Genomic DNA, 26,096 nt, shown 5'->3' on the forward strand with positions numbered 1-26,096 from the left:
ACAGTAAGCGCCAAGTGAATGCCCGCAACGGCCACAAAAGGGGCTGAGAGGCGCTCAAGCACGAAGCTCACTCTTACAAACCATCGGTAGAGAAATGATGACGAACTTGTATTTTAACAAAAATATTCATCTCATCTAACGGTTGCGGCCCAAGCCTTTCCAATAGAGGTAGCTTGAAGGCCTTGTATTGGACGCAATTTCCAACAAGAAACCGCACACGATGTTGGCGATGCGTTAGGAGGAGACAAAGGCGCCTCGATCAGGTGAAGTACTCCAAGCTGGCAATCCTTTAGGAGCCAACCTGCGTCATTGAATTCAAAACAATTGATATATACATGCAAGCGCAGGCACACAAACGAACGTCATTATCACTGCCAAAGCTGGCCATTCTGTAGAACTTGGAACGGAGTCGTAGAGCCGCAAGAAAGGAAACGTATCATGCAATAATGCAGGCTTGCATTGGAACACGAGTTTGCACCCTTTCTGGCATTGTTGACCTAACCCTCCAGTTGTTCGGTCAATCCCGTCAGGACATGCTAAAGTGTCGTTTCAAACTATGCAATGTACCACACTGCATGGCTGTAGTTCGCGGCCCCAGTGAGATAGCTTACTGCTCTGTTTGTTTGCTCTACAAGCAGGTAGACGTGCAGCGTTCTCTCAGCGGCTGGTATTGACAACTGGAAGAGATTTTCGGCCGCTGTCAGCACGACTATTCTAGAGCAAGAATCCAGATTGCCAGTGTTTACCAAGAACATTCGTCATGCCTCTCTACACAACACAAAACACTGTCAAAAGTTCAGTAGCTAGAGGCCGGAAGAATGTAAGCAAGACAGGACATTTGTAAGGATATGTACATATTGTCTGCTCAGCTAATCTAGCTAAAGTCAGCTAGCACAGTCTCGTCTTTTGAGCCATTCTCAAGGGAATAGGGTGTCTGAGTAACAAAGCCTCCATATGTGCCATTGATGGCGACATTGATAGGGGTCTTGATCCACGAAGCATAGACGATTGACCGCAATAAGAAAGGCATCGTAACGACGAAGTGCACAATGAATCACATTTCGCACAGAAAATTCATATACGTCAAAAATTAGCTCCATCAAATGCAATAATAGGAGCAGGAATGAATGCTCATGCGGCCAGGATTCGTTTGCTTGGAAAGATTGCTTCGACCCCTCCCCGCCCTCGTCCGTCCTATCAGCTCCGTCGTTCCATTTCTTTCCACAAATCAACAAGAGAAGAAAATCCCCAGGCTTTTGTGTTGTCAATATTTATTGAATACAGCAGACAAAGCTTGTCGCTGATATGGACAAGTCGGATCTCTTCAATGAAGGCAAACGTCAGTCCGGTTGTTGCGCGGCTGCTGTAGCTCAGAAGCAAGAGCAATTCGAAGATTGCGGGATGAAAAGCAGTTCCAAGAGCATTCGCAGTCCTGAACTCCACTCAGGCTCCTCGGAAGCACCAGTCGAGGAACAGAAGAGTCCTTTTTTTGGTCCTGGAGACACGGAGAACGGTGCCGATCGCCGGGGCAGCGCTTCTGTGCAGGACAAAATCAACATCGCCGACCAACTCAGTACCATGACCAAGACAATCGCGACCAGCCAGTGCGGGCGAAGTTGCTGTTCTAAATCTGTTGGCTTCAAAACCAAAACGCGCATCAAGTCCAGCGAGACAATAGTCACGACTGAGGAATTTCGAACAACAGATGGTCAGGAGGAAACCTGTCAGCTAGAAAATCCGAATCTTTCTATTGCCGCTGGGGAGTTCAGTTGCAACGAAGACAAGCTTGAAAAACATGCTCCGGAGCGTGCCGCAATAGAGTCAGGCGAAGACGAAGACTTGGAATGCTGCGCTGGCAAGAAAAAACCTTGCTGCAATGGTAAATGGTCACACTGTTTACTTCATAACTAGGCTAAGTGTGCTGTAGAGTCCTGCATTGACCGCATACTTGCTGGCGAGCGCAAGAATTACATGGAAAGTATGTTCATCATGTGCTCGGATTGTTGTGATATCGACGGGGTACTGATGTTACTTAGATGGCCAGACAACACTGGCTAGGGCTACTCTCGCCCCTTCGACATCCTATGATGCCAACCAGTATTGCCCCAATGGTATCAGTACTCGTCAATTCTACCAGGATCTGCTCAAGAGCCTAGGCTGCCTCTGTCGCACTCTTAAAAGTCGAGGTGAGCCTCCATGCTGCGCCCCTCCGCTTCGATCTTCACCGGAAACTTTTAGAGCAACCACTGTCGATCTACCCGGGAATCGAATGGGCCAGAGACAGTGCAGGAAAAAGCTGACAACAGCATCTTTGGCAAGCTGTGCTTTGGCTGACCACCCATGTGCCGGCTCCTGCTGCGAAACCGAAGAGCCAAACCCTGTCAAGGCCTCCTCCACTGAGCTAGAGTTAGGTGCTGCCCATCTGGAGGGCGGATTTTCAAAGTCCACCCACGTAGCTCTCAGTGTGTCCGGCATGACCTGTGTTGGCTGCGAGAACAAGCTTCAACGCTCCTTGGCTAGCATCAAAGCGATTCGGAATCTCAGGACCAGCCTCATACTTTGCCGAGCAGAGTTCGACTTGGACTTGCGTTCTGAGTCTGTGGCCAGCGTTATTCGGCAGATTGAGCGGATGACAGAGTTCAAGGTCGAAGAAATAAGGCAAGAAGGCTCTGAGATTGAGGTATGCCCACCAGATACTCGAGCATTTGTCCAACAGGAGCTGCCAAAAGGTGTCCTCGCCATTGAGGCTGTTGACAAAACCACGGCAAAGATACGGTTTGACTCGTCTGTCGTCGGGGCGCGTAATCTTATCGAACACAGCTTCGGTCGACCTCTGAAGCTGGCCCCGATCAAACCTGATCCAGGTCTCACAGCGGGTAGCAAACACGTCCGTCATGTCGGCGTCATGACCTTGCTCTCAACCATGTTGACCATTCCAGTTCTCCTCCTTGCTTGGGCTCCAGTTCACGCGCATCCTGTTGTGTCCGGGAGCGTGTCGCTAGCGCTGGCAACGGTAGTGCAGTTAGCCATAGCCGGCCCGTTTTACCCTACTGCTTTGAAGAGTCTAATTTTCTCGCGCATGATTGAAATGGATCTGCTGATCGTGATCAGTACGAGTGCAGCATACATATTCTCGGTAGTTTCCTTCGGATACACCGTTGCCAACAAACCTCTTGCTACTGGAGAATTCTTCGAGACTAGCACTCTTCTCGTCACTCTTATCATGGTTGGTAGATTCGTCAGTGCCCTCGCCCGCCAGAAAGCCGTCGAGTCTGTTTCCGTACGTTCTTTGCAGACTCCTACAGCTGTAATAGTCAATGAGCAGGACTCCTCCAAAAGAGAGATTGATGCGCGCCTCCTCCAGTATGGTGATTTGATTTGCGTCGCTCCAGAAACACGGGTCCCAACTGATGGCACAGTAGTATCTGGCACTTCCGTAACAGATGAGTCCATGATAACCGGTGAATCTTCTCCAGTGGCGAAGCAACCAGGTTCCACTGTGATTGCTGGCTCAGTCAATGGTTCTGGCGTTCTTAACATTCGACTCAATCGCCTGCCAGACAGCAACACCATCAGCGCTATAGCAACAATGGTTGATGAAGCGAAACTTTCTAAACCAAAGATTCAAGATGTCGCCGATAAATTCGCAAGATATTTCGTGCCAATTGCAATTGCGATTGGCATGATTGTCTTTCTGATCTGGATCGCGGTCGGTATAAAGGTCCGCGGTTACAACAGTTCACGAGCAGTAATTGAGGCATTGACTTACGGTATCACTCTCATCATCCTCTCGTGTCCGTGTGCAATTGGGCTTGCTGTCCCCATGGTGATTATGATTGCCAGTGGTGTAGCTGCAAAACACGGCTTTATATTCAAAAATGCAACTACAATTGAGGTTGCGAGGAAGATAACACATGTAGTTTTCGACAAGACTGGTACGTTGACACAAGGCAAGATGAAAGTAACGGCGAGCAAATACTTTGAGACCGACGAGGTAGATAGGGTTACGACCGCAGGTGCAGTGCTCTCGCTTCTCTCAAGCGTCAAACATCCCGTGGCTATCGCAGTCAGGAATTATCTTGAAGATCATACTACACCGCATATCGCAGCCTTCGATGTCATTGCGCTTCCCGGAAAAGGCGTCGAAGGCAATATTAGTGGCCGGAGTGTCAAAGCTGGCAACTCTCGCTGGCTTGGTCTCAGTGGCAGGCCTGAGGTACAGGATTACCTTTCCCAAGGCTACACAACATTTTGCGTCACGGTCGACAACCACTTGGCTGCATTATTTGGTCTAGAGGACGTTTTGCGGCCTGATGCTGCTCGCACAGTCTCGGGGCTCCAGCAACGAGGCATATTAGTCTCCATCGTTAGCGGCGACGATGAAGGACCTGTTTCTGCCTTGTCACGCCGACTCGGCATCACAAGCTACAAATCTAGATGTACCCCTGGAGACAAGCGGGAATTCATGAAAGACCTCAATGCCCTCGGAAAGTCTACGACAGTGTTTTGTGGAGACGGCACGAACGACGCCGTTGCCCTTGCTCAAGCCACAATTGGCGTACACGTGAACGAAGGAACGGATGTCGCGCAAGGCGCTGCGGATGTCGTTCTTGTTCGATCTTCGCTTAAGGATCTTCTGACTCTTATCGATCTTTCCAAGGCGGCAATGTGGCGGATCACATTGAACTTCGGCTGGGCGTTCGCGTACAACGCCATTGCCATTCTGCTTGGTTCAGGAGTACTTGCAAATGCAAGGATTCCACCACAGTTTGCTGGGCTGGGCGAACTTGTCTCCGTCCTACCGGTTATTGCTATTGCGGTGCAGCTGAGGTGGGCGAGTTTCCAGAAGCCAGACTAAGAATTAAAGTGCCAAAAAGGACGAGACTCGAGGAATATCGCACAATTGTGTTTTTTAATCGTCGTGGGCCATTATCACGTGCGATTAAGGGGGAGATTGGGAGCTTTACAGCCTCCGAGGAACAGTGTAGGCGCTTTCTTTTGTTTTTCATAAACCAGCAGACTTATTCGGATGATCTACTCAAGACCTTCATTTATATTTTGCTCAACAAATAAGTATATCTAAATCAACAATTCTCATGTTCCGGAAGGCCTAGGTGATGTGCACAAAGATACGTATAGAGTGGAATACGCCTAATCTTCAGGGATATGATAAGCCCGAATGCGTGATTCCATTGATTTTAAGCAATCGCGATAAGGCTCGCCAACGTCCTCTATCTTTTTAATGGCCGTTCCAAGTTCACGTGGAAACTTTCGCGGTTCCTTCGCTTCTGCCAGAGACGAAGAGACTTACTAAAAAGTTTTAGCGTTCACATCCTGGATAATGTTGGGCCGATGCACAAGAGCCTGGCTCCCACACGAAACAAGACAGTTGCATGCTTCAAACATGAAGATGGGGGGGGGGGCTTTGGTCGCCAGCCTCCTTGTCATTTCAGATGCAGATAGAGAGAGAGAGAGAGAGAGAGAGAGAGAGAGAGAGAGAGAGAAAGATAGGAAGAAGGATTCTTTATGATACGGAAGTCGCACGACTTGTCTAAACGACGTTACACTCCTTGACACGCGCAGTGACCCCAAAAGGATTGCAGAAAACCGTTTGTGGCTGCGCTGTCTCGCACTCTTGCAGTCTTGTCATCATGCGAGTGCACAATTGGCTGTCCGGAAAGGTCATGCAATCCCGGCATGCGACAAAGACTCCAAGGGCAACATGAGGGTGCGCGTTTTTGGACGCCATAATTGCCGAAACGTCTGAAGGGCTGAAAGCTGGGGTTCACTTGGCAACCTTTCGAACAATAAATATGTCAAGATGTATTACGATCGTGAAGAGATTTGATTTTTTTACTTTTCAAATCTGATAAACTTTCTTGGAGTTCAGTCGGCCACAAAATGGCAAACGAGACCCCACTGCAGGCCATTAGTGGCATCTCCATGTCGCTTCTCATAGTCAGTGCTGCTGGCTGGATTTGTCTCGTCCCAGGATTGATCTCCGTTTGGTCAATTTTAGTCATCAAAGTTCTGCACATCTTGAACAGCGTTTGCGACGAGTTGCAAGCACAGTCCGAGAAGAAAAAGCTCGACGATCGACAGAGGGCAGAGAATCATGCCCGTTTGTTTCTAAAAGTAGAGCAGGAATTAAAATCAGCCATCTTCAGGAGCGAGGATCTTGCACGAGCAAACCAGGTCCTGACTGATGAGATTGGCAATCTGAGGGCCACAGCGGAGCGCGACCTAGCTGTACACAATGACGCTCTTAGACAGGTCGCAATAAGGAACCTAGCCACGGCGTTGAAACTGGCGATATCGAAGAAAGGTCTTGAAAAACAGCTCGCTCAAAACAAAGCACTCAAGACTTGCAATGCTCAGCTAGCTGGGGAAATTGACGCTCAAAAAAGACGAATTAGAGCGTTCGAAGTGCGGACTAGCTATCTTGAACATGAGAAAGAGTCTCTGAAAAATGAGATCGAATCGCTAGAGAAAAAGCTAGACAATGAACGCCCTGGCACACGCGAAACTATTAGTCTCGAGCTGCCCGAGAATATTGCTCTTGTGAATCCACTAAGTCTCCATCCTGAGGCTGGAGGGTTTACCTGCATCGGCCTGACGCAAAGGAACAGGCGTTGTCAAAACAGGGTAGCTTTAACAGAGGATGCAAATGGGCAAAATGCTGTCAGAATCCTGCAACAGATGCGATCAGAAAACGACCCAAAGTTATTCAAAATGGAGTCGCTGCACGCATTGGCAAAAATGATGCTTTGCAAAAGATGGCATAGGGAAGGTGTGCACGACAACAGCACGCGAATTGCACGCGGCTGGTACGTTATACTAGCTGAAAAGCGAGCCTCGTGTGAGAAGAAAGGGTTCGTGACGCCAGAGAGACCGTCAAAAGCCAGACACGAAATTGGGAGCGCGAGCAGTACTTCGTCACATCGATCACGAATGTGGTCTGAATCGTCGCACAGCAGTCCATATACTGCTGCGACTACGCCTGAATACGACGTTGATGACAATGGTTCTTTCGACGGGAGGCAGAGTCCTAGTCCACCGGCCATGACAGCGAGGCTGCGGAGAGGGCTCAATCTTTGAAGGCGAAATTATAATAATAGGTCATTGATAGTTCTCTTATTTGTGATTGATGTTTCATATTCGGCTTTGGGCGACCTTGGCTTATCTTCGCTCGTCATGACCCATTTTTACGTGTATCGATACGCGTTTGTGTATCCTGCTCAAACGATCAGCATGCATCTTTACTTTTTTTTTTTTTTTTAAAAAAAAAAAACCGAGTCCTGAAGATCCCGTTGAGGTGGATACCTGCAACCGTATCGACGTATCACCTAAGAACCTAAGCCAATGCCGGATTCGTGACCCTTATATCATCTAGCTTTCGCTCTTCTGATGATCACCATGTTGTCCTCTTGTAACTCCCATCCGACTCCGCTAGCAACGAGCTCGTCCCAATCACGATCAGCTACCGTTTCCACAAACCTCTTTTCCGCGCTAAAGTATGACTTTCCTAAACATTTGAGCGCCCGCAGTCTGACATCATTCTCCGCATATCCCATAATAGTACGACGGTAACCGTCGACCTTTTTTCGCATCCGCCAAAAGCTCAACCAGTCATCCCTAGTCAAACTATGCAAGATAATTTGCAACTTCATATCCTTTATGCCATATGCTACCTTAATAAGATAGGCGGTGTGGAAGTCACCTAACCGACAGGCGAAGTCAAGAATCTGGAAGCTGACGACTTCGTTAAGCTCTGATGCATCCAAGGGCGTGACTGGGTGAATTTCGTGGAGTAAATATGTGAACGCGGGAAGGTATGATTCCCACGAGGAGACAAGGATGGCAACGCGGATGATGAAGATGTAGCATCGCTGAGCGAAAACATCTCTCCGACGGGTGGCTACAATGGATTCCCGCAATTTTCGCATTGCCATCAGTATCAGCTGTAGCTCGGGCGAGGGATCTTCGCTGTTGAACTCCTTCGCGTTAGGTAACGTTGACTTGTTGACGTGGATCTGACTGTCATCAATGTTCAGCCCAGAAGTCATTGCACAGTGGTCTGGATCTAAGGACAAGGCTGCAAAATGTTTTTCAAGATCACTTCCTGACGCCGCGCAAAATTTCATATATCGCTCAACGATCTTGTTGTAGAACGACTCCTGGGCCTTGAGGTCATTGAGTCTTGGGACAGCGTCAGCTGATGATCAACTCGAGCACAGCACTGTGGTGAACCGGCCTTGTTTCTCCTTTCGACGGCAGTCCGTACGTCTGCAGCGGATCTGTCGGCGGAGCCTTGAGTCGAGACCAGGCTCCCGACGGCCCCCTGCGAGCCGTTGGCCCAGCATGCGTCGTCATTGTTGCACTCCTGTGTTGTGTGTTGATTTGCTGTTCAGCTTCGTGCACAAATTCCAAGGCGTCGATGTCCTGACTCGCGACGTGATCCGCGCTTTCCCCAAATCAGTCGATCGCTCCTGCTTCGACGTGAAGCACCGAACGTTCCTTCCATCTCAACACTTTTCGGAATGCCTCATGAGCCTTGGCGCCGACGGAAGCGGCGGGCGAATCGCGCCCGGATCGTGCCCGAACCGTCATGATGCGTGAGATTTTTCTTCGTCTGTTGACTACACGGCTTCTGAATCACATTTTGTTCGTGCCTGAACGATCCTTGCTTCCAACAGTCGGACGTCAGCCGCCAGCCGAACATGCCTGACATCAGACAGGCATTTCTGAAGCTCGAGAAGGCCGCTGGGGCCGAATTGACTCTGCTTTGGCACGAGATAGAGGAGTGGCAACGAGACAATGTTTTCATTCGGCGTGGCTACCGACCCGCGTCGAATTCGTTCAAGAAGTCAGCGAAAAGGTGTGTCCGGCAAATTTTGTAAAAGCGTGCCCTTGCTTAAAATCTTTGCAGTTTAGCCTATCTCCATAACGAGACTGTCAACATCTACACCCATTTGATTGGAGCCGTGGTTTCTGCGCTTGCATTCTTCTGGCTATACAGCATCATCCATCCGCGATATGAGTCGGCAACCACGCAGGACGTTCTGGTCTTTTCCTGCTTCTTCCTCGGCGCGACAGCCTGTCTAGGCTTAAGCGCCGCCTTCCATCTATTCAGCAATCATTCTCGGTCCGTTCAAGTTTTCGGTAACCAGCTTGACTATCTAGGAATCGTCTTTCTCATTTGGGGATCGTTCATCCCCTCCATCTACTACGGATTCCAGCGAGACCCGCAGCTGATCACGAAGTATTGGATCATGATCACGACCATCGGCGCAATGACGGCCACGGCGACATTGATGCCCGTGTTCCGTACTCCAACATTCCGCCCGATTAGAGCTTTGATGTTTGTGGGGATGGGCCTGTCCGCCATCTTCCCCGTTCTTCATGGACTTCAGATCTATGGGTACTCAATCATGAAGGACGCAATAGGCTTCGACTGGTTATTGACGCAGGGAATACTATACATCCTCGGCGCGTCTATATATGCAGCGAGAGTGCCTGAACGCTTTGCACCGGGTAGATTCGACATCTGGGGTTCGTCACATCAAATTTTTCACGTGTTGGTGCTAATTGCGGCGGCGACGCATTTGCGTGGACTACTCACCGCATTTGACTTTACGCACAGGGGGCCGAGTTGAAAAGATGATTCCGCATTTTAGCAGACATAGGATAGCAATTGAACTCAGCAATCGCGATATGAACGAACACGTCCTGATGATGCCGTCTTTCTTGAGCGTTTCGGTGTTAGGCTGCATTCATTGAACTTCAAGCGCCCAAAAAGCGCGCTGCGCGTATTCGTATCAGTAACATACAGTGTATATTTTGTCCCACATTTGAAATATATTTTCCGTCGTTTCCTTGTCACTGCTCTACCTTGATCATCCACCCACTCCCAAGAGTATTCCGCTCTCCATCCTGTCCGCCCCAAACAATCAGGCTAGCCTCTTCAACCTCCGTGCCCCGCTCGCTCGCCCAGCCACTCGCTTGGCTGAACGTGTGCATACCTACAATCGAGCCCCTCATGACCTCACCATATAGATCCGCATACTGGACCTGAACAGCCTGCACTTGTTTGGATGCCTTCATCTCGTCGCCTTCTTCGATCTCGTTTGTGCCGGCGAGGAGCATCATGCCACCGCTGGGGCTTATATCAACAGCTGTGACGGTCTTGGCCTCAGATTGGATGGAAAGCAGCATGCTTCGTCCATCACCCGGATTCGTGAGGCGAATCGAAGGGCTTAGCAATGGTGCGGAGATGGAGGCGGTTGTCCATTCGCTGAGCAGCGACGGCAAAGAAAGCCGCTGGCGAAAAGGTGTCTTGAGAAGTTCGTTCACGTCAAGATAGTCAACTTCAAGGACGTGCTCGGGATCAGTCTGGCCTCCGACACGGTACAGATGCTGATTTTCCACTAGCACCAAACTGGCGCCTAGCCTCGCAGGCCCTGGGGGTGGAGGAAGAGGAAACCATGAACGAGTGCAGATGTCGTAGGCCCATGCATCGTTGAGGACTGTCTCGTCAGCGCAGTTTGCACCGCCATAGACAAACATGGTGCCCCAAGAGTCCGAAGGGGATGGTTCTGGTGCGGCAGCTTGCATAGACGGGTTGAGGTACGTCCGTCTCTGCAAGTCCATGGCATTGATCGAGGGATGGACACGTCCGGGGAGATCTGCCGCGACGGCCGAGTGGAGAACGCGTGGAGGTGGGAAAGGCGCGTCCGGTCGTGGATCGTGGAATGTCCATCGCGAGCTGATGGTGTCGAATGCCCAAACACGACCTGGCGTTTCTTGCTTGGCCTTCTCAGAGAGCTGTCCGCCGAAAATGTAGATCTCGTCTTCGACTGTGACAGCAGTGTGACCCTTTCTTGCAGCTGGAATCTCGCCATCCGCCTGCTGTGGCCGAGGCGCGATAGACTTGTAGTCCGCTTCCAGAACGCCCCCCGAAGGCAGAATTACAACGTGCATGTGGTTGTCTGCCATTGCGCCAGTTTCGTCTTCACCACCAAAGATGTATGCTCGTCCGTTGATCACGGAGAGCGAGTGTCCCGAACGTGGAAGCGACACGCCAGTGATTTCCTGGAATGTGGCTTTTAAGGGCCGATCTGGATTGTAAATGCCCTTGGCGTATTCCTGAGCCCACTGACCAAAAGAATTGGCTCTCTGCACAGCGCCAGCACTGGCATTTGCCAGAATCGAACCTGTTCTCTGCAGACCCACGCTAGCATTCTCGGTGAATGTGCCAGTGCGCTTCATTACACCCTCCTTGTAGGGCTGCAAGACCGAGCCCGCACGTTGCAGTCCTTGACCGGCCGTCTCCCTAATTGTTGCCGTCCGCTGAACAAAGCCATCTCTTGCACCACCTATCAGAGTACCTGTGCGTTTCAAGCCGCCATTGAAAGCCTCAGCCATGGTGCCACTTCTCTTCAACACTCCCTCCTTCGCGCCTTCATACAACGTCCCTGTTCTCTTCAGCGCGCCAGCGTAGAATGTGTCCTGCTCCGCCAGCTTCGATGTATCCGACACCGTGCTCGTCGGGGTGGGTGTGATGTCAGCTTCCGCGTCTGTGGTTGCTGACGATGGCGTTGCAGTCTCGACATTTGCTGCCGCCCTAGCTTCGGTGCTGACGGTTGAAGTATCCATCGTGTCGTGTTGTACAGATCACAAACAAAACCGGAGCGAACAAAAAAGGATGGGAAGGAGACAATGTTGCTTCTTTTGTGCTGACGAGCCCGCGCACCGCGAAGATGGTAGGGATGGTGAGCTGAAGTCTCTCAAGCTGACTTATATATAGAACGCCTAACGGGAGGCTGAGCCTAGCATATACCGCTTGGACAGGGTTCTTTGTGAGACACTGACAGACTTTATCGCATAGGCTGAGTTGCGGTGCCAGAGGAGCGTGTAACAGTATTAGAGACGAGATAGACACATTTGTTTGTTTGTGTAAGCGACAATGGTCTGCGCAGGCGTGTGAAACTTGGATACTTTGCTCTGCGGCTCGATGAGGAAGGCTGTCAGCTTGTCGTCAAGTGGGGACGCGGCAAGGGTCTGCGGGGTCCGATGACGCGCTTGTGGAAGAAGTCCTCAACTTATAGAACCGTGTACAAGACTTCTACACGGCAACTTGACTTCTCTGCGCGGTCCGGCATCGTTTCGCTCGTGCTGTGCTCGTTTGGACCTGGCCGTGCTTCGGCTACCTTTCAACAATGCATATGCTGTAGCTCAGGGGTAGAGCAAGTCTTGAACTTGCGGGTCGTTCATGATCGTATGGTTCCCTACGACGCAGACGCGAGCTCATGCAGTCTTGGAATGCCATGACTTAGCTAACAAGGGCCCAGGCTGTCTGCTTTCATCGGCTTTGTTCTGGTTAGGACAGCTGTGCTCATCATTCCCATCTCCCAAGTTGCTGAAAGCGTCTGCTATTGATGCCACCGCTTGTTTCTCTACAGTCGCATCGTCACGCTATTCGATAGACTCGTGCGATGACAGGCACCGAGCTCAGTCGCCTTTCTTGAGTGTCGTACTTCAACTTCATCTCCTAAGTTATGATCGTTGTCGTCTGGCGACGAAGCCTCACCAGCTGTGATTGGTTAGTTGATCATGATCTCCACAGCTCTCGCCGCATGATGAGGCCTAAGCCTCGAGATGTGTTCGTCTCATTTACCAGGCTTTCTAGACTTGTGGTGCAGATAAATATAGCTGGAATGATATTGCATTTCCATACAGACCGATTTAAAAGCCTTCTACAAGAGATTTGAATATGGAGGTTTGTATTATTTGCAGTTAAAAACGCGCTTGAAATTACCCGGTGTCCTGTTTCCAGCAGGAAATCAGAGTTGAACACGCCAAGAACAGCTGTAAGACGAGTTCAGAGCAGTCAAATGATATAGCTTCATTTGTTGAGTGAATTCAGCGACGTTTGAGTTTCTATATTCTGGCTAAAGTCTGATAAAATATCATTAGGCCATCAAAGCAAAAAATGATGTTATTGCGGACCTGGATCCTGACGACAGCTGTCTAGAAAACTCTATGCCCGCGAAATTCGTACTAAGAAAATAGCTACTTATTTACCCCTTCCTCAATAACCGCCATTGTTGAGATGCTTGAATCAAAGCTGATTTTCACAAGAGCTTCGGGGATATATTTCAGTTCTTGATACGAGCAAGCAATCAGAGGGAGAATATACGAAAAAAGATATCCTATAACTGACTCCTCGTATTGGGCCTCTGGTATCTGAAGCTTCACAGGATGAATTTACTGGGAAAGTTGCTTCAGAACTGCTTGGCATGGTTTGATGGTCTTCGTAAATATGGCTTAGAAAGGTGTTGTCAGCTTCTATCCGAGTAGACCGTTATCTCAGACTGATCATCTCAGCTCTCGGTATTTTAATTTTATTTTGTTGTAACGAGGAAAAGTATGTTCCCGGAATCTGATTGACTGATAACGCCTGATTAGGTCTCGCACTTCGTCTCGCCGCAGGATCTATCTGTGACCCAGAAGCTCTAGCTTGCCGGGATTCTTTATATGCTTCTAAGCCACCTTCTAAGTAAAGACGTCTATCTCTGTATATAAAAGATTATCTGATAAGAGGCTTATATACTGAAAGCTACTTAGTGGTTTTTCCTTCGCCCGTTGATAGCCATCCACTCTGTTTGCTTGGCACCGTTCAGCATCAAGATAGAGAAGCCCGGTTAGGAAGCAAGGGGATTTCTCACGATGCAACCATGCTAAGGCTATAATAGGAAGCTTGCTGTAATGCCCAGAGAGATCTGCCAGATGCCCAGAAAATCGTAGCTCGTCGCCCAGATTGCGATGCAGGGAAAGCGTTTGGCTTGGCAAGTTTCTTAAGCGGAAATCTTCCCCAGAAAGGAAGACCACAAATTCCGCGTTCACCACCGGAATGCACACTAACAGTATAGAGGTAGTAGGACTGCTGACAGGTCGGCACAATCAAAAACCAGGCACAATAATTAACATATCCGATGTAACATGGTGCATCACAACATGATGGAACCTTCGACACAAGCCCTCACAATCGCATCATCCACGTCGGTAATGCTTGGCACAACCGGCTGATGATGATGGCATGCTCATGCAGCCATGGTCATGTAGGTCTTGAGCTACATTTCAAGCTTTTGGGAGAGCATATAAGTGCGCTTGTACTGCCATCCGCGAGTAGAGTTATTGACACGTCAAAGTGGCAGACCACTCAATTTTGGGCATTCCTTTACCATGGCAAAACTCCAAGCCGTAGCGGCTGTTGCAGCATATGCAATAACCGCTGTGCATGCGATGACGCCAGAGTAGGCTGAGACGCCGAGTCTGTTGGTCTTTCTTTTGCAGCTAATCGTGTTTAGACAGATGCTTGCGGCACCACGGAGGTCGGAAGCGATTCCCAATCCTTCTGGAGTAAATTTGGCAGCTAAATTTTAACGGCTTTGACTGATCAAGAATAGGAATGGGCGGCTTTCACATCAACGAACTATTCATTTGAGACACATGAAAGCCAAACCGTGTGGAATCTTCTGAACTTAAAGAGTGGAGAAGTGTCCCTTCTCTATGAAGGGTCCGACATTTCTGAATTGGTCTGGATTGGCCCTACTAACACCAGTGTAATTTACGTAAATGGAACGAACGAAGAGGGGAACGGTGGAATTAGTCTCTATTCTGCTGATGTGAATGCTATGGAAGATGCGTAAGTGCGCAAAAACGATGCTTCTTATTCGTCTAACATCCAAAGCACGCTTCTTGGATCTCTACCTGCACCATACTCTGGTCTGAAGGCCGTAAAGACGGCTAGCGGAGATATACACTTTCTTATGTACTGCCAAGCATACGAAAACGGAACCGCATACAATGCTGATCTTGAAGAAAAGCCTATCTCTACCGCTCGCATATACACAGAGATCTACGTGAGGTAGAATTTGACAATTTCTTTGCAGATGGATGTAACTGACACTGAGTAGACACTGGGACACATGGCTAACGGACAAGAAAAATAACATATTTGCCGGTACACTTAAGTCTGGAGATAATGGATACACCTTCGACGGCAACATGAAAAATTTAATGCAAGGGCTCGGAAACCTGACGAGAGCGGAGAGTCCTGTTATGCCATTCGGTGGATCTAGCGATTACGACATCTCTCCAGATGGCAATGTGGTGGCGTTCTTAACAAAGAACATCGATTTGCCATTGGCAAACTACACAAGCAGCCAAATTTGGCTGGTGCCTTTCAACGGAGACTCTGAGCCCAGAGTCCTGAACGGCTTGGGAGCAGCATCAACACCACCAGGCGCTGAAGGTGCCTCGTCAGGCCCTGTATTTTCCCCGGACAGTTCCATGATTGCGTATCTGCAGATGGACGAGATCACGTACGAGTCGGACAGAAACAAGATCTACGTCGCCAAAGCAGACGCGGAGCGACCCGAAATTCGAGTTCTTTGCGAAGATTGGGACATATCGCCAAGTGTTCTCCATTGGAATTCAAACGGCACTGGTCTGTATCTGGCTGCTCCTCATCGCGGGAACGACAGGATATTCGAGATGATTCCACTCGACGCGCCAGTCAACTTCGAGCCGGTGAACATCACCGACCGAGGCAGCGTTGCTGCATTTTACGTGCTCCCTGACAACAATTTGCTGGTATCCGACTCCAAAATGTGGTCGGCTCGAGATTTTTATATACTCTCACCAAGCGGGGAATTGCTCGCTGATCTTTTCCACGCCAACAGAGTTGATCCTGGGTACGAAGGTCTTGACGAATCCATTCAATCAGAATTCTACTTCCCCGGTAACTTCACTGACGTTCATTCATTCATCGTGTATCCCCAAAACTTCGACGAATCCAAGAAATACCCTCTTGCATTCATCATCCACGGTGGCCCCCAAAGCCAGCATACGAACGCCTTCTCAACGAGATGGAATTTCAAAGTTTGGGCAGATCAGGGATACGTCGTCATCGCACCCAATCCTACGGGTTCGAACGGCTTTGGAGAGGCATTTCAGGACGCCATACAGAATAATTGGGGCTCCTACCCGTACGATGATCTTGTGAAATGCTGGAACTACGTCAAAGAAAACTTTCCTTATATTGATACGGATAATGGCATCGCTGCGGGAGCTTCCTATGGAGGATACATGACGAATTGGATCCAGGGCCACGATCTGGGCCGCAAATTCAAAGCCCTTGTCACACATGACGGTAGCACGGATACCACCGCTCAATATACCACAGAGGAGCTGTGGTTTATGCAGCACGATGTAGGTTCTCCTCTCTTTGTCCAGCTCAAAGCATGAAGTCCCAAAACGCATTCAACTAACTCATCTTACGACAGTTCAATGGCACTCTATGGGACAATCGAGAAAATTACGAACGCTGGAATCCAATCAACCACATTCACAACTGGGCTACGCCACAGTTCGTCGTGCATAACACGCTTGACTACCGGCTCCCCGAATCAGAAGGCATCATGCTCTTCAATATCCTGCAGTCGAGAGGTGTGCCGAGCAAGTTTCTCAGCTTTCCTGATGAGAATCACTGGGTACTGAACAGAGAGAACAGCCTTGTGTGGCATCGAGAAATATTCAAATGGATCAATCACTATTCGGGGTTGAGTGAAGAAGGTCCGTATTAAAATGCGGCACAACAAAAAGCGTTTCGAGAAATCAAGTCTGCATATAGACTCTCTTAAAAGCCAGGAGGCTACTTGTTGCTGTATGCATCTGATGTCATTCATATGAGCTATGACCGATTAATAAAAGCTCGAAACATCCTGTGAATATGATACTAATACAAACTACCGGGCACTAACAGCACTCATCCATCTTTGCTCGTCTTTCTTATCAAAATGTAACAGCATGCCCAGTACAGGTATAAGCTGCAGCTGATGCTTTTTGTCCTTCTGCTCTAGGAACTGCAGTAGCACGTTCTTCAGATACACATAATCCATCTGAGGATTACTTCCTCCAGCTTCGCCACTGGCCAAGCTACCTACACGGCCTTTACTCAGCGGTCCGCTCGGAGTTGGTGAACCTAAACGGCTGGGCGACCGAGAAGACTCAAGGCTAGAGCGTGAAGAGGACTGGATGCTAGGATCGATGGACGTCCTTAACTTCATGGCCTTAAGCTCATCTGCCATGGCCTTGGAACTCTTCTGTAGCTTTTCAAGACGGGACGTCGCATCTTCAAGGGAGCGCTTCAGGTCTGCTCGCTCCCTTTCAAGCTCGCCACGCTGCTTCTCCGTCTCGTCGAGTGCCTCCCTGAGTTGACTCATGGCGGTTCGAATTTCCTTAACTTCATCCTCTTCAGCACGGGTCTTCTTCTCCATCTCCTCTTTCTGCCGGCGGATATCTGACTCAGAACGCTCAAGTTGCTCCTTTTCCTCGACTGCCCGCGTCAGTGCTCGTTCAGCGTCTTTGAGTTTAGCTTTTAGTTCTTCAAGTTCGCGGGCTCTTCGTCGGTTCATGGTGCTTGCTTGCTCCTCTGCTCGATCTCGCTCTTCGATGGCTAGATCCATACGAGCACGCATCTCCTTGATCCTTGACTCAGCTCTAGACTCGTTGTCATTGAGTAATCGTCGCATGGTCTCGCCCTCACGACTTCTCTCGCTGAGCAACCGATGAGCGTCTGCCAGCTCTTCCTCCAAGCTCTCACATCTCTCGCGAACTTCTTTCATTTGCGCTCCGATTTCTTGCGCCTGATCTTGCATGCTATTCATCAAGCTCTGTGCACTGGCGTATTGAGCAGTCTTGAGCTCTAGCTCTTCGCGCATGGAAGCGGCATCAGCTTCAAATTTCTTTACCTGCTGCTCGAGTCTTTGAAGATTTGAGTTTGCCATGTCTAGCTCGCTCCTTGTTCGACCAAGATCTTTGTTCAGCTTCTCTTTCGCCTCCGTGACCTCAGTCTTTTCACCTTGTGAGCGTTGCAGATCTCTTTGCACTTTGCGCAGACTTTCCTCCAAGGAGCTGCGTTGGGAATTACTATGAGCGAGTTTGTCGTTCAAGGATCTAATCTCAGTGTCTTTCTCTCTCATCTGTGAAGTGAGCCTCGAAATCTCGGCCTTCAGGTCCTTTTCCCTTGATTCCAGCCTGCGAATCTCGGCATTTCGAGCTGCAAGCTCGACCTTCGACTTCCGTAATTCTGCAACTTCCGCTCGAAGTGAAGTCAATTCAGGCTGAACTTTAGCCATAAGATCCTTCAACTCAGTGAGATCCTTGAACCTGGAGGCTGCAAGCTGCTCTGCTGCTGTCAGGTCACTCTGTAACGTTTCTGCTTTCGCCCTGAGCTCTTCAAATTCTGACTTCAAGGTTTTGTGCGCATCGACACTGTCAGCATGAGCTGCGCTACTTATTTTTAGTTCAGCCATCTCTTTCTCGAGTTTGTTTATCGTTTCTTGCAGTCTATTCTTTTCAATTACGCTCTCTTTCAGTTTGTCTTTGGCTTCTACGTGCTCTTGGCCAAAGTCACGTAGGTCATCCCGCAGGCTATCTATCTCTTCCTGCATGCCTTCCTGGTCTCTGATCTTGCCCTCAAGACGTGCAATGATGACTTGCTTCTCCTCAAGCAAGATTTCGAGGGACTTGATTTTTTCTTGAAGCTCACTGACTGTTTGAGCGCGCTCCTCTAGCTTCTCATCCTCCGCTGCTTCCCTAACTGGGGTCTCTGGCCTGATGTCAGTTTCAGCTTTTGGTTTGCCTCCTTTTTTCTTCTTGTTCTTCTTCTTCCCCGCTGAAGTTGAAATCCCGTTTGTAGCCTCGACGGCAGGATCAGCAGCGGCCGTGCTAGAAACCCCGTTCACGCTGCTCGAGGTCGTGGAAGTTAATTTCTTTTGTAAAGCTTCAACCTCAGAGACCAATCGTGCCTTCTCGTTCTCTGCGGCTTTAAGCTGCTCTTGAAGAGTTGAAAGCACATTCTCGAACGTCTGATTTCGCTTCTGAGCCTGATCCCGGCTCTCCGTAATGTTCTTCAGCTCTTCTTGCAAGCTCTCAAGCTCTTTATTGGCTTTTATACTTGTTGATGTGGGATCTGCATGCGCAGTACGCATAGCCTCTAGCTCCTTACCAGTATCGTCAACCTTTTGTTTAAGCTCCGTCAACTGTGCGTCCTTGCTCATAGCGCTCTCTTTATGCGCCTCAGCCTCCTTCTCGGCAGTTCGAAGCTGAGCGGCAAGCTCATCGATCGTCGCTTTCAATTTTTGTCCTTCAGAAACAATTTTCTGCTCGGCACTGTCCTTGCTCTCTCGCATCGCCTGGAGATCACGTGTCGAAATCTCAAGATCTCGAGCCAAACGCTCAGCAGACTCCTTTGCAGACGTCAGATCACCCTTCAGACTTTCATTCTCATTCTGCAAATCCTTGTATTTGCTCTCGTGCTGTTGCACTTCCTCCTGTAAACGAAGCAACTCGCTTTCATACGAAAATAAGTCCTCTCCATCATCCTCACTCTTCTCCTTGTTCGATTTGACTTTGAGAGCATCTAGGGCCGATTTCTCGGCTTTGAGCTTTTCTAATTCCCCGCTTGTCTCTCTTGATTCCTTCACCGCATCTTCAAGCATCTTCTTGAGGTCGTCTCGTTCAGTTGTCACTCGCTTTAGCTCTTCCAAAACCATGCTAGTCTTGAGATTGCCTTGGTTGAGGTACTCCACAAGAGCTGCGGGCTCACTGATAGACGTTAAAGGTGTGTTCTCACGAAGTGCGGCTTCGAATGGTTCGATGAATTTGTTCCTCGCATGGGCTATTCTGTATGATTTGAGCAGCTCTGTATGGTAATTAGCTTGAGAACATCAGGCTCAACATGCCTAGCGTTGTTCACCTGAATACTTGGGCTCCAGCCTCTCAAGCTTTCGAAGTCGCTGTTGCACGTCTGGAGACAGTTCCTGAGGCGGTGAGGGAATAGATGTGGTTGCTCCATCCTTGCTTGGCTCTATAGCGCCTGTGATGTCTCTTTGTGTCACAGCTCCGGGTTTGCCCTCCTCGTCGGTAACTGATAATGTCGGCGCCAGCGTCGACGTGGCAGACGTTTTCGGAGCTGGCGTACTCACTCTACTTGGCTGCGTCGATGAGTCGCCTTCTTCACCGATAACAAATTCTGGCTCAAACTCGGACGGGTCGGGTTCCTTGCCCGTAGGCATGACTTTGCTTTCAGCATCGGTGCCTCTCCTCCCCCGGCGTCTCGACGGCGAGAGATTTCTTGAGCCTGATCTAGGCCTCGACGTATTGGTTCGCGGAGAAATGCCAGCGGATTTGTTTTGTTGCCTCGCCTGCTCCTCCTGTATTCTGGAGTCCACGGCATCCTTGAACCGCTGCTCGGTATGTTAGCTGGCGACAGTTACTCGAGCCATTGACAGCCAGGGCATTGGCCATGAACGGTTGGACAATGATGTCAACGTACCTGCCACATGGTGCTGAATTGGTGCTATGCAGATTTCCAAGCGTCTTTAAGTCATCATTGCACAATAGACAGTATATAAAAGTGTCCGACTTGAGTTTAACTGGCTCCAAACCGCTGCGGACACGATGCAGACAGAAGTAGGGCTCCTAGGTGTGCACGTAGTATTCGGACCCCTAGCCTTCCTCTCAATGACGCGCTTTGCTCCAGCTTTGAGAAGCAAGAAAACGGAACACAACCTGCCATGTGTATTCACCAAATACTGATCATTAGGTAGCAAAATGGTCAGTCTCTGGCCATGGAGAGTGAGTCTGTTATCAAGCACCCTTTCTACAGCAAATGGGACTTCGTTGACAGAGTTAAAAGGGCGACGGCACCTCCGCAGAGTCATTCGAGCGGACACTTAGTGGCATCGCGCAAAAGATTTCGAAGACGGGTGCGAAGAATGATGCTCTTCGACAAAGAGCACGCAAGCTCAAAGTAGGCTGGACTATCTACGGCGGTTTCACCTATATCCTTACAGCACTGATACTCATCCTCGTGACCGGATGGCAGAACTGGGGAGCGATAGAGTACACTACTGTGGCTGGTGGTCCAGTTCTGCTATGGGGTGTGCGAAGGCTTTTGACCACATGGTACGATTATCGAATCTCGAACACACAAAAGTATCTGGATAGCTTGAACAAAGAGAGGGATAGCACCATAGAAAGGCTGAAGCAAGCTACGAAGTATAATTCTACGCAGGAGCTGATCGACAAATATTCGTCCAAGCCAACGACACCGAAGCAGGCCCCAGACGAAAAAAAGAAGAGACAGTCACAAGTCGGAGCCCAGGGTCACCAAAGAGTATTCACACTGCCCCCCCCAACAGCAAATATTCCTCGTGGTCCTCTTCCTCCACCTCAAATTCCGCCCGGACGGCCTGATGGGATGCCATCGGCGGACTTTACTACCGGTTCTCAATCTTCCCAACGTTTGGGCCCATCAGATCTTACACCAGGAGCCGAATTTGCACCAAATGCTTTCTCGGAGCTCGCCCCATCTGCCCCGCCGACGTATGGTGAGGGCTCGTGGTACGATCGGATCTTGGATGCGCTACTGGGCGAAGATGAGACGTCGGCCAAGAACAGATTTGCGCTGATATGCTCTAGCTGTCGATTGGTTAATGGACAGGCCCCGCCAGGAGCAAAGACTCTGGAAGATGTCGGAAAGTGGAGATGTATTGCCTGCGGAACGATGAATGGTATTGAGAATGAGACCGCGAAGCTTGTTGAAGATATTTCCAATGCTTCTCAAGATGAGAGCGAAGCTGAAAACAAGGAAGCAATGACGCTTCCAAAGAGCCAGCAAATTGAGCCTACAGCTGCCGAATCTAGTGATGCGGACACTGCCAATCTGAATACGGACACTGATTCGCCTGCAGCATCAACACGTAGCAAAAAGAAAGGAGCTGGAAAGAAGACCAGAAAGGCGTGAATACTAGGACCGTTAGCGGTATCGTCGACTCCAGTCTAGCCAGCTCAATCTCCTGTGCGAAGCGTACACAACGATGGGAACTCCATGAGAACATATATCAGCCTGCTTTAAGCATCATTTCCTTATGTGTTGCTATTATGAACCTATTTACTCCGCCTGAATGCCGTCTACTTTTTCTCTCAAATTGGCTGAACCCTTGCTACGATCTTCGCTATGCAACCTATGCTTAGCCCCCACCTTCAGTATAGATTGCATCATGTTTTTGTCGTTTCTCTAGTGGACCCAATTGGCCCGGGAAATCAAGGCTCGATGCGTAGGCAATGGGATGTCCATTGTGCAAAACTGACTTACATCAAAATCGCAGCTTCGCGTCCGCCTGACGGAGACGAAGCTTCGATTTTGAATATCGGTCAATGGAATAACTGCAAAAAAGGCATTGTTGCGAGGAGGCTAAATAGATGGGTAATTTTGGCGTAATATGGGAGTTCAGTCTTGACAACAAACGTTTCGTCGGCGTCAAAAAGGTGTCATGCCGGAGGATTGAATCCAAATCCTCTGACACCATTTAGGAAAAGGGTTTTCTTTTATTATGAGCTTTTCTCTCTTCTCAAGCGCCATACGTACATTGTCGGAGATCTAAACAGCATCAGCTCTCATTGCCAGCGCGCAATTAGGCCAGCGCGAAATGCAGTCATGCTCTACAGCAGTTGCTTTATTTGCCATCTCCTTTTTTCCTCTTTGTTCTGTTCGTCTTCGCACTATCACATTGCTGGATTAGCCAACGAGAAATTTGTATACATGATCATCAATCGCGCATTACAATCAAGATTCGGCGGCTTACATCTTTCATTACATCAGCCACTGCTGATCCACTGGCATCACCGTGCAGGCTATAACACCATTGATTCACTTCTTTTCCTAGATTGTAATTAAGCGACAGATTCAAAAGGACAGGTAGAACAGTAGCCTAAGGAGCAGCCGTCGCCGTATGAAGCGGAAACACGACTCAGAATCGTCTATTACCTATTTCTGCCAGATTCTCTCACAACTAAGCAAACGAAAAATTTGCCAGGTTCTATTTCTATTCCTGAGGCATATCTGAGTGTATATGTGCCATTAAGGTCTATCTACAAGCGAAAATCCTCCAACTTTTTAATCTGCTTCCCCTGTGCGTCAAAGTTCTTCTCATCGAGCCATGCTTCAAAAGCCTCCTTTACCTTTTCCCATTCACTGTCTACGATACTGAACCAAGCCGTGTCACGGCTTCTACCTTTGTAGATCATATGCTGTCTAAAGGTTCCTTCATAGCTGAACCCCAGTCTAGTCGCAGCGCGAACGCTAGGAGCATTAAGCGCATCACATTTCCACTCGTACCTGCGATAACCAAGGGAGAACGCGTATCTCATGAGGAGGTAGTGGGTCTCGGTAGACATGGGCGTGCCTGCCATAGCTGGAGAGAACATCACATTTCCTACCTCGACAACGCGATGAGTAGTGTCAATGCGCATAAGCGTGGCATATCCCACGGGCTCGTTTGTCGGCCGGGACAGGACAGTAAAGAAGAGCGGGTCCTCGCTTTTGCTCTTTGACAGAATTGCCTCGCTGAATGCTTCTCGGGTCAAGTATGGTCCATCCCCCATGTAGGTCCAGAGTTTAGCGTTGGCCTCTTCCCCGACATGCTTAAAAAGCTGCTCGGCGTGCTCGGGCTGTAATGGGAGTAGACTAACAAACCGCCCTGCTAGCGTGACTCTCTGTGGCCGAGGTGCTGAGTGTGAAGGGACTGCAGGACCAACCGGGCCCGAATTGTATGCTTCCACTCGTGTTAGATCAAATTATGTCAGGCATGCATTGTAGTGCTTGCCGTCGGACGCCATTTTCGCCATGAAGTGGGACCTGCTTGCGTTGCGCAATGATCTCTCCTCGAGTTGGTAGCAAGGGAGAAAAGATCTTCCTCCGAATGCTTTACATCTCGAAGCAATAGGAAGTCTCATGATAGCGTGGGAGCAGTAGCGAGAGTGAGTCACAACGTGTTGTTGTACCAACGCGTAGATTGTGTCACGTCGGCTTAGAATAGCTTGGACTCTGCAAACTTTCGTCATTCCGAAAAATTAAAATAAAATAAATCGGATCAGAAGACACTCATATTTGTAGATGCATTGTTTGGGTGCACCTTCTGCTAGCGTTCTATAGATTACAGTATATCGTGTGTTGGGAAGCAGCCTATCATGAACTTCAGTCTCGTTCCGTCTCCTTGTCCGCTCAACGCTGGCAAGATCAATGTAGGTAGTATTCCACGGATGACGTTCGCCATCCAGGGTTTCTCACATCGTCAACCGTCTCTTCAAATACGCATCAAAAACCGGTTTAAGCTTTTGGAAGACGTCTCGCTCATTGGCCTTCCTGACTTGCCTATCCTTTGAGAACAGCGCCTGGGCCTCTTTCCTTGACCGCTCACTCAAGCACAAATGCTTCATTGGGTCCAGGAGTTCATCTCTGTCCATTTCTATACGTGGTCGATCTACCCCGTACTGGCGCCTTAGAAGCATTCTCTTCTCTCCCACTTCACGTGCCTCTTGCTTCTCCCAAAGGTATTTAGCAAACCTTACCTCCTCAGTAACAGGCTCGTCTGTGTCGCTGCTATCTTGTTCCTGTTGACCAAGCATGCCATTGTAGGCATCGGGCCACTCTTCCAGCTCCCGTTTCAAGCGCTCTTCGTTTTCGGTCAGCACTTGGAGCCTATTCTGCTCTTCTTGTCGAATCTTGCTGATCTCTGCCTTGACTCTCCGCTCTCTCGCATCTTCTCTCTTCATACGCTCCAGATCCTTCTTCTTTCGTTCTTGTAATCTCTCTTTCATCTTAGCCTTTGTACTATACATGACAGCCAGCTCGGTCATGTTTTTGAGCTTGGTATATCTGTCAGGCAGCCAGACGGTGTCGCCGTCTCTCACAATGTCTGGGTCCTTCTTTTCGAGCTCGGAAAAGTCGTCGATGCCAGAGAAAAGACCTCGACTTGATGTATGTGGCTTTGTGCTTTCCAAGACCGTGATTTTATCTCTGCCTCTACACTTAACCGCTGCAAGATATTCCAAATTTCGAGCTTCGAGAAAAGCACATTCGTCACCGCCTTCTCTGACTTCAATGAGATCGCCTGAATCATTTCGTGCGATACGTGTTCCGAGCACTTGGTTTGAGATTTGGCAAGCATGTCCCTCGTAATTACGTCTTAGGTGTAAATCGATTGTTGACAGTGCTCTAGTCCTTCCGCATCGATTGGATACGTGATATGATCCCCGTAGTCGTGGCTTTGCTTGGCTCTTTTTGCACAGTCTATTATGATACCTCTTCGTGTCAATCCTCGCCTCATCTAAAGTACCGTAATACATTCCGTTGATCAACTTATTTGGCTCAGATCTGGACAATGGTCGCGGTGTGGAGCCATTGTCGGTCGTCTCCCAGAAGAACTTTGCCCTCCTCACAACACCGCGGATTGCAATGCTGGCAACATCGACAGCAGCCGACACCACGTCTTCTACTGCGTTAATCCCATGGCCTAAAAGTTTTCTTGAATAATGAGAATGGGATGCAACATGCCTATGGCGGCGTCGCTCATATATCTCATCTGTTGGGTTATCTTCAGGGTCAGAAGAGATATCTACATAGCTATCTTCATTGTCGGAAGATGTTTGCATACAACGGTCTCGCACAAAGCCACGAGTGATCTTGTATTCCGGGATTCCAGTGTCTTCTTCGAACTCTTCTTCGACATTTGGGGGCTCTCCCTCATATGGAGAGTCTTGTTGCCCAACATAAGCTGACATTGTGATCATTTCTCTGCGCTTCTGTCGTCCACGTTGTACACTGCTGTAGAGATACTGTTTTGATTTTAATTAAATTCCTCTACAGTTGAAATGCTGAATTGTAAATTAATTGCAGTTTTGTAGATGGGAAATGATTGTGTTTTTTGTAGGTTTCGAGTATCTCATGTGTGAAAAGTGCAGAAATCAGAACTCATCTGAGAAATGTTTGTACTATCGGCAAAGCCGGGTCAAGAACCACGAGATTTAAATGAGTCACAAGTTCACTTAACCAGCGATATAATTCACTTGTTGGGTGGAGGTTGGAGTCGGAACTAAACTGTGGTAAGACTATACAAATCAAGAAATCTCAAAACATCTAAGCAAAGACGAAACAAAGCATTCTGAAGGTGTTGTCTTGAAGT

General features: G+C 49.0%; 10 protein-coding genes across 10 annotated transcripts; 5 read left to right on the forward strand and 5 right to left on the reverse strand.

The window, feature by feature from the left end:
- The first annotated feature begins 1,243 nt into the window (after window positions 1-1,243).
- PV09_01142 (copper-translocating P-type ATPase) lies at window positions 1,244-5,104 on the forward strand. Its single transcript, XM_016353988.1, has 3 exons — window positions 1,244-1,879; window positions 1,928-1,978; window positions 2,037-5,104. Exons 1-3 carry the CDS (start codon window positions 1,306-1,308, stop codon window positions 4,856-4,858), a joined length of 3,447 nt encoding a protein of 1,148 aa, XP_016218083.1. The 5' UTR covers window positions 1,244-1,305; the 3' UTR covers window positions 4,859-5,104.
- A 797-nt stretch (window positions 5,105-5,901) lies between these two features.
- PV09_01143 (uncharacterized protein) lies at window positions 5,902-6,962 on the forward strand (the record flags this gene model as incomplete). The annotated part of the gene is made up of 2 exons (XM_016353989.1): window positions 5,902-6,827; window positions 6,872-6,962. 2 exons carry the CDS (start codon window positions 5,902-5,904, stop codon window positions 6,960-6,962), a joined length of 1,017 nt encoding a protein of 338 aa, XP_016218084.1.
- Window positions 6,963-7,118: 156 nt separating this feature from the next.
- Window positions 7,119-8,442, reverse strand: PV09_01144 (uncharacterized protein). The gene is made up of 2 exons (XM_016353990.1): window positions 8,255-8,442; window positions 7,119-8,199 (listed from the first exon to the last, which is right to left on the reverse strand). The coding sequence occupies exons 1-2, from the start codon at window positions 8,371-8,373 to the stop codon at window positions 7,386-7,388; spliced, it is 933 nt and encodes a 310-aa protein (XP_016218085.1). The 5' UTR covers window positions 8,374-8,442; the 3' UTR covers window positions 7,119-7,385.
- Window positions 8,443-8,562: 120 nt separating this feature from the next.
- PV09_01145 (uncharacterized protein) lies at window positions 8,563-9,737 on the forward strand. The gene is made up of 2 exons (XM_016353991.1): window positions 8,563-8,878; window positions 8,930-9,737. The coding sequence occupies exons 1-2, from the start codon at window positions 8,721-8,723 to the stop codon at window positions 9,654-9,656; spliced, it is 885 nt and encodes a 294-aa protein (XP_016218086.1). The 5' UTR covers window positions 8,563-8,720; the 3' UTR covers window positions 9,657-9,737.
- Window positions 9,738-9,740: 3 nt separating this feature from the next.
- On the reverse strand, window positions 9,741-12,002 carry PV09_01146 (uncharacterized protein). Its single transcript, XM_016353992.1, has one exon. It carries the CDS (start codon window positions 11,653-11,655, stop codon window positions 9,880-9,882), a length of 1,776 nt encoding a protein of 591 aa, XP_016218087.1. The 5' UTR covers window positions 11,656-12,002; the 3' UTR covers window positions 9,741-9,879.
- Window positions 12,003-12,128: 126 nt separating this feature from the next.
- PV09_01147 (uncharacterized protein) lies at window positions 12,129-16,831 on the forward strand. Its single transcript, XM_016353993.1, has 12 exons — window positions 12,129-12,277; window positions 12,351-13,334; window positions 13,387-13,392; window positions 13,468-13,576; window positions 13,627-13,702; window positions 13,755-14,163; window positions 14,211-14,315; window positions 14,370-14,421; window positions 14,469-14,707; window positions 14,753-14,929; window positions 14,979-16,275; window positions 16,350-16,831. The coding sequence occupies exons 7-12, from the start codon at window positions 14,245-14,247 to the stop codon at window positions 16,647-16,649; spliced, it is 2,136 nt and encodes a 711-aa protein (XP_016218088.1). The 5' UTR covers window positions 12,129-12,277; window positions 12,351-13,334; window positions 13,387-13,392; window positions 13,468-13,576; window positions 13,627-13,702; window positions 13,755-14,163; window positions 14,211-14,244; the 3' UTR covers window positions 16,650-16,831.
- Window positions 16,655-20,494, reverse strand: PV09_01148 (uncharacterized protein). Its single transcript, XM_016353994.1, has 3 exons — window positions 20,405-20,494; window positions 19,826-20,315; window positions 16,655-19,771 (listed from the first exon to the last, which is right to left on the reverse strand). Exons 1-3 carry the CDS (start codon window positions 20,411-20,413, stop codon window positions 16,812-16,814), a joined length of 3,459 nt encoding a protein of 1,152 aa, XP_016218089.1. The 5' UTR covers window positions 20,414-20,494; the 3' UTR covers window positions 16,655-16,811.
- A 142-nt stretch (window positions 20,495-20,636) lies between these two features.
- Window positions 20,637-22,649, forward strand: PV09_01149 (uncharacterized protein). Its single transcript, XM_016353995.1, has 2 exons — window positions 20,637-20,706; window positions 20,768-22,649. Exons 1-2 carry the CDS (start codon window positions 20,683-20,685, stop codon window positions 21,875-21,877), a joined length of 1,134 nt encoding a protein of 377 aa, XP_016218090.1. The 5' UTR covers window positions 20,637-20,682; the 3' UTR covers window positions 21,878-22,649.
- A 195-nt stretch (window positions 22,650-22,844) lies between these two features.
- PV09_01150 (uncharacterized protein) lies at window positions 22,845-23,958 on the reverse strand. The gene is made up of 2 exons (XM_016353996.1): window positions 23,739-23,958; window positions 22,845-23,687 (listed from the first exon to the last, which is right to left on the reverse strand). The coding sequence occupies exons 1-2, from the start codon at window positions 23,866-23,868 to the stop codon at window positions 23,005-23,007; spliced, it is 813 nt and encodes a 270-aa protein (XP_016218091.1). The 5' UTR covers window positions 23,869-23,958; the 3' UTR covers window positions 22,845-23,004.
- A 43-nt stretch (window positions 23,959-24,001) lies between these two features.
- PV09_01151 (uncharacterized protein) lies at window positions 24,002-25,996 on the reverse strand. The gene has a single exon (XM_016353997.1). It carries the CDS (start codon window positions 25,702-25,704, stop codon window positions 24,199-24,201), a length of 1,506 nt encoding a protein of 501 aa, XP_016218092.1. The 5' UTR covers window positions 25,705-25,996; the 3' UTR covers window positions 24,002-24,198.
- Window positions 25,997-26,096: the final 100 nt, after the last annotated feature.

The sequence above is a fragment of the Verruconis gallopava genome (assembly GCF_000836295.1).
Source record: "Verruconis gallopava strain CBS 43764 unplaced genomic scaffold supercont1.3, whole genome shotgun sequence".
Lineage (NCBI taxonomy): Eukaryota > Fungi > Ascomycota > Dothideomycetes > Venturiales > Sympoventuriaceae > Verruconis > Verruconis gallopava.

Coding starts and splice junctions, on each gene's coding strand:
- PV09_01142 (XM_016353988.1), top strand. CDS start 1,306: ATGGACAAGTCGGATCTCTTCAATGAAGGCAAACGTCAGTCCGGTTGT. Junction 1,880..1,927: donor GAAAAAACCTTGCTGCAATG/GTAAATGGTCAC, acceptor AGTGTGCTGTAG/AGTCCTGCATTGACCGCATA. Junction 1,979..2,036: donor GCGCAAGAATTACATGGAAA/GTATGTTCATCA, acceptor GATGTTACTTAG/ATGGCCAGACAACACTGGCT.
- PV09_01144 (XM_016353990.1), bottom strand. CDS start 8,373: ATGACGACGCATGCTGGGCCAACGGCTCGCAGGGGGCCGTCGGGAGCC. Junction 8,200..8,254: donor CCGTCGAAAGGAGAAACAAG/GCCGGTTCACCA, acceptor CGCTGTCCCAAG/ACTCAATGACCTCAAGGCCC.
- PV09_01145 (XM_016353991.1), top strand. CDS start 8,721: ATGCCTGACATCAGACAGGCATTTCTGAAGCTCGAGAAGGCCGCTGGG. Junction 8,879..8,929: donor TTCAAGAAGTCAGCGAAAAG/GTGTGTCCGGCA, acceptor AAATCTTTGCAG/TTTAGCCTATCTCCATAACG.
- PV09_01146 (XM_016353992.1), bottom strand. CDS start 11,655: ATGGATACTTCAACCGTCAGCACCGAAGCTAGGGCGGCAGCAAATGTC.
- PV09_01147 (XM_016353993.1), top strand. CDS start 14,245: ATGGCAAAACTCCAAGCCGTAGCGGCTGTTGCAGCATATGCAATAACC. Junction 14,708..14,752: donor GTGAATGCTATGGAAGATGC/GTAAGTGCGCAA, acceptor TAACATCCAAAG/CACGCTTCTTGGATCTCTAC. Junction 14,930..14,978: donor TACACAGAGATCTACGTGAG/GTAGAATTTGAC, acceptor GACACTGAGTAG/ACACTGGGACACATGGCTAA.
- PV09_01148 (XM_016353994.1), bottom strand. Junction 19,772..19,825: donor GCTGGAGCCCAAGTATTCAG/GTGAACAACGCT, acceptor ATTACCATACAG/AGCTGCTCAAATCATACAGA.
- PV09_01149 (XM_016353995.1), top strand. CDS start 20,683: ATGGTCAGTCTCTGGCCATGGAGA. Junction 20,707..20,767: donor TCAGTCTCTGGCCATGGAGA/GTGAGTCTGTTA, acceptor CAGAGTTAAAAG/GGCGACGGCACCTCCGCAGA.
- PV09_01150 (XM_016353996.1), bottom strand. CDS start 23,868: ATGAGACTTCCTATTGCTTCGAGATGTAAAGCATTCGGAGGAAGATCT. Junction 23,688..23,738: donor GGCGAAAATGGCGTCCGACG/GCAAGCACTACA, acceptor CACGAGTGGAAG/CATACAATTCGGGCCCGGTT.
- PV09_01151 (XM_016353997.1), bottom strand. CDS start 25,704: ATGATCACAATGTCAGCTTATGTTGGGCAACAAGACTCTCCATATGAG.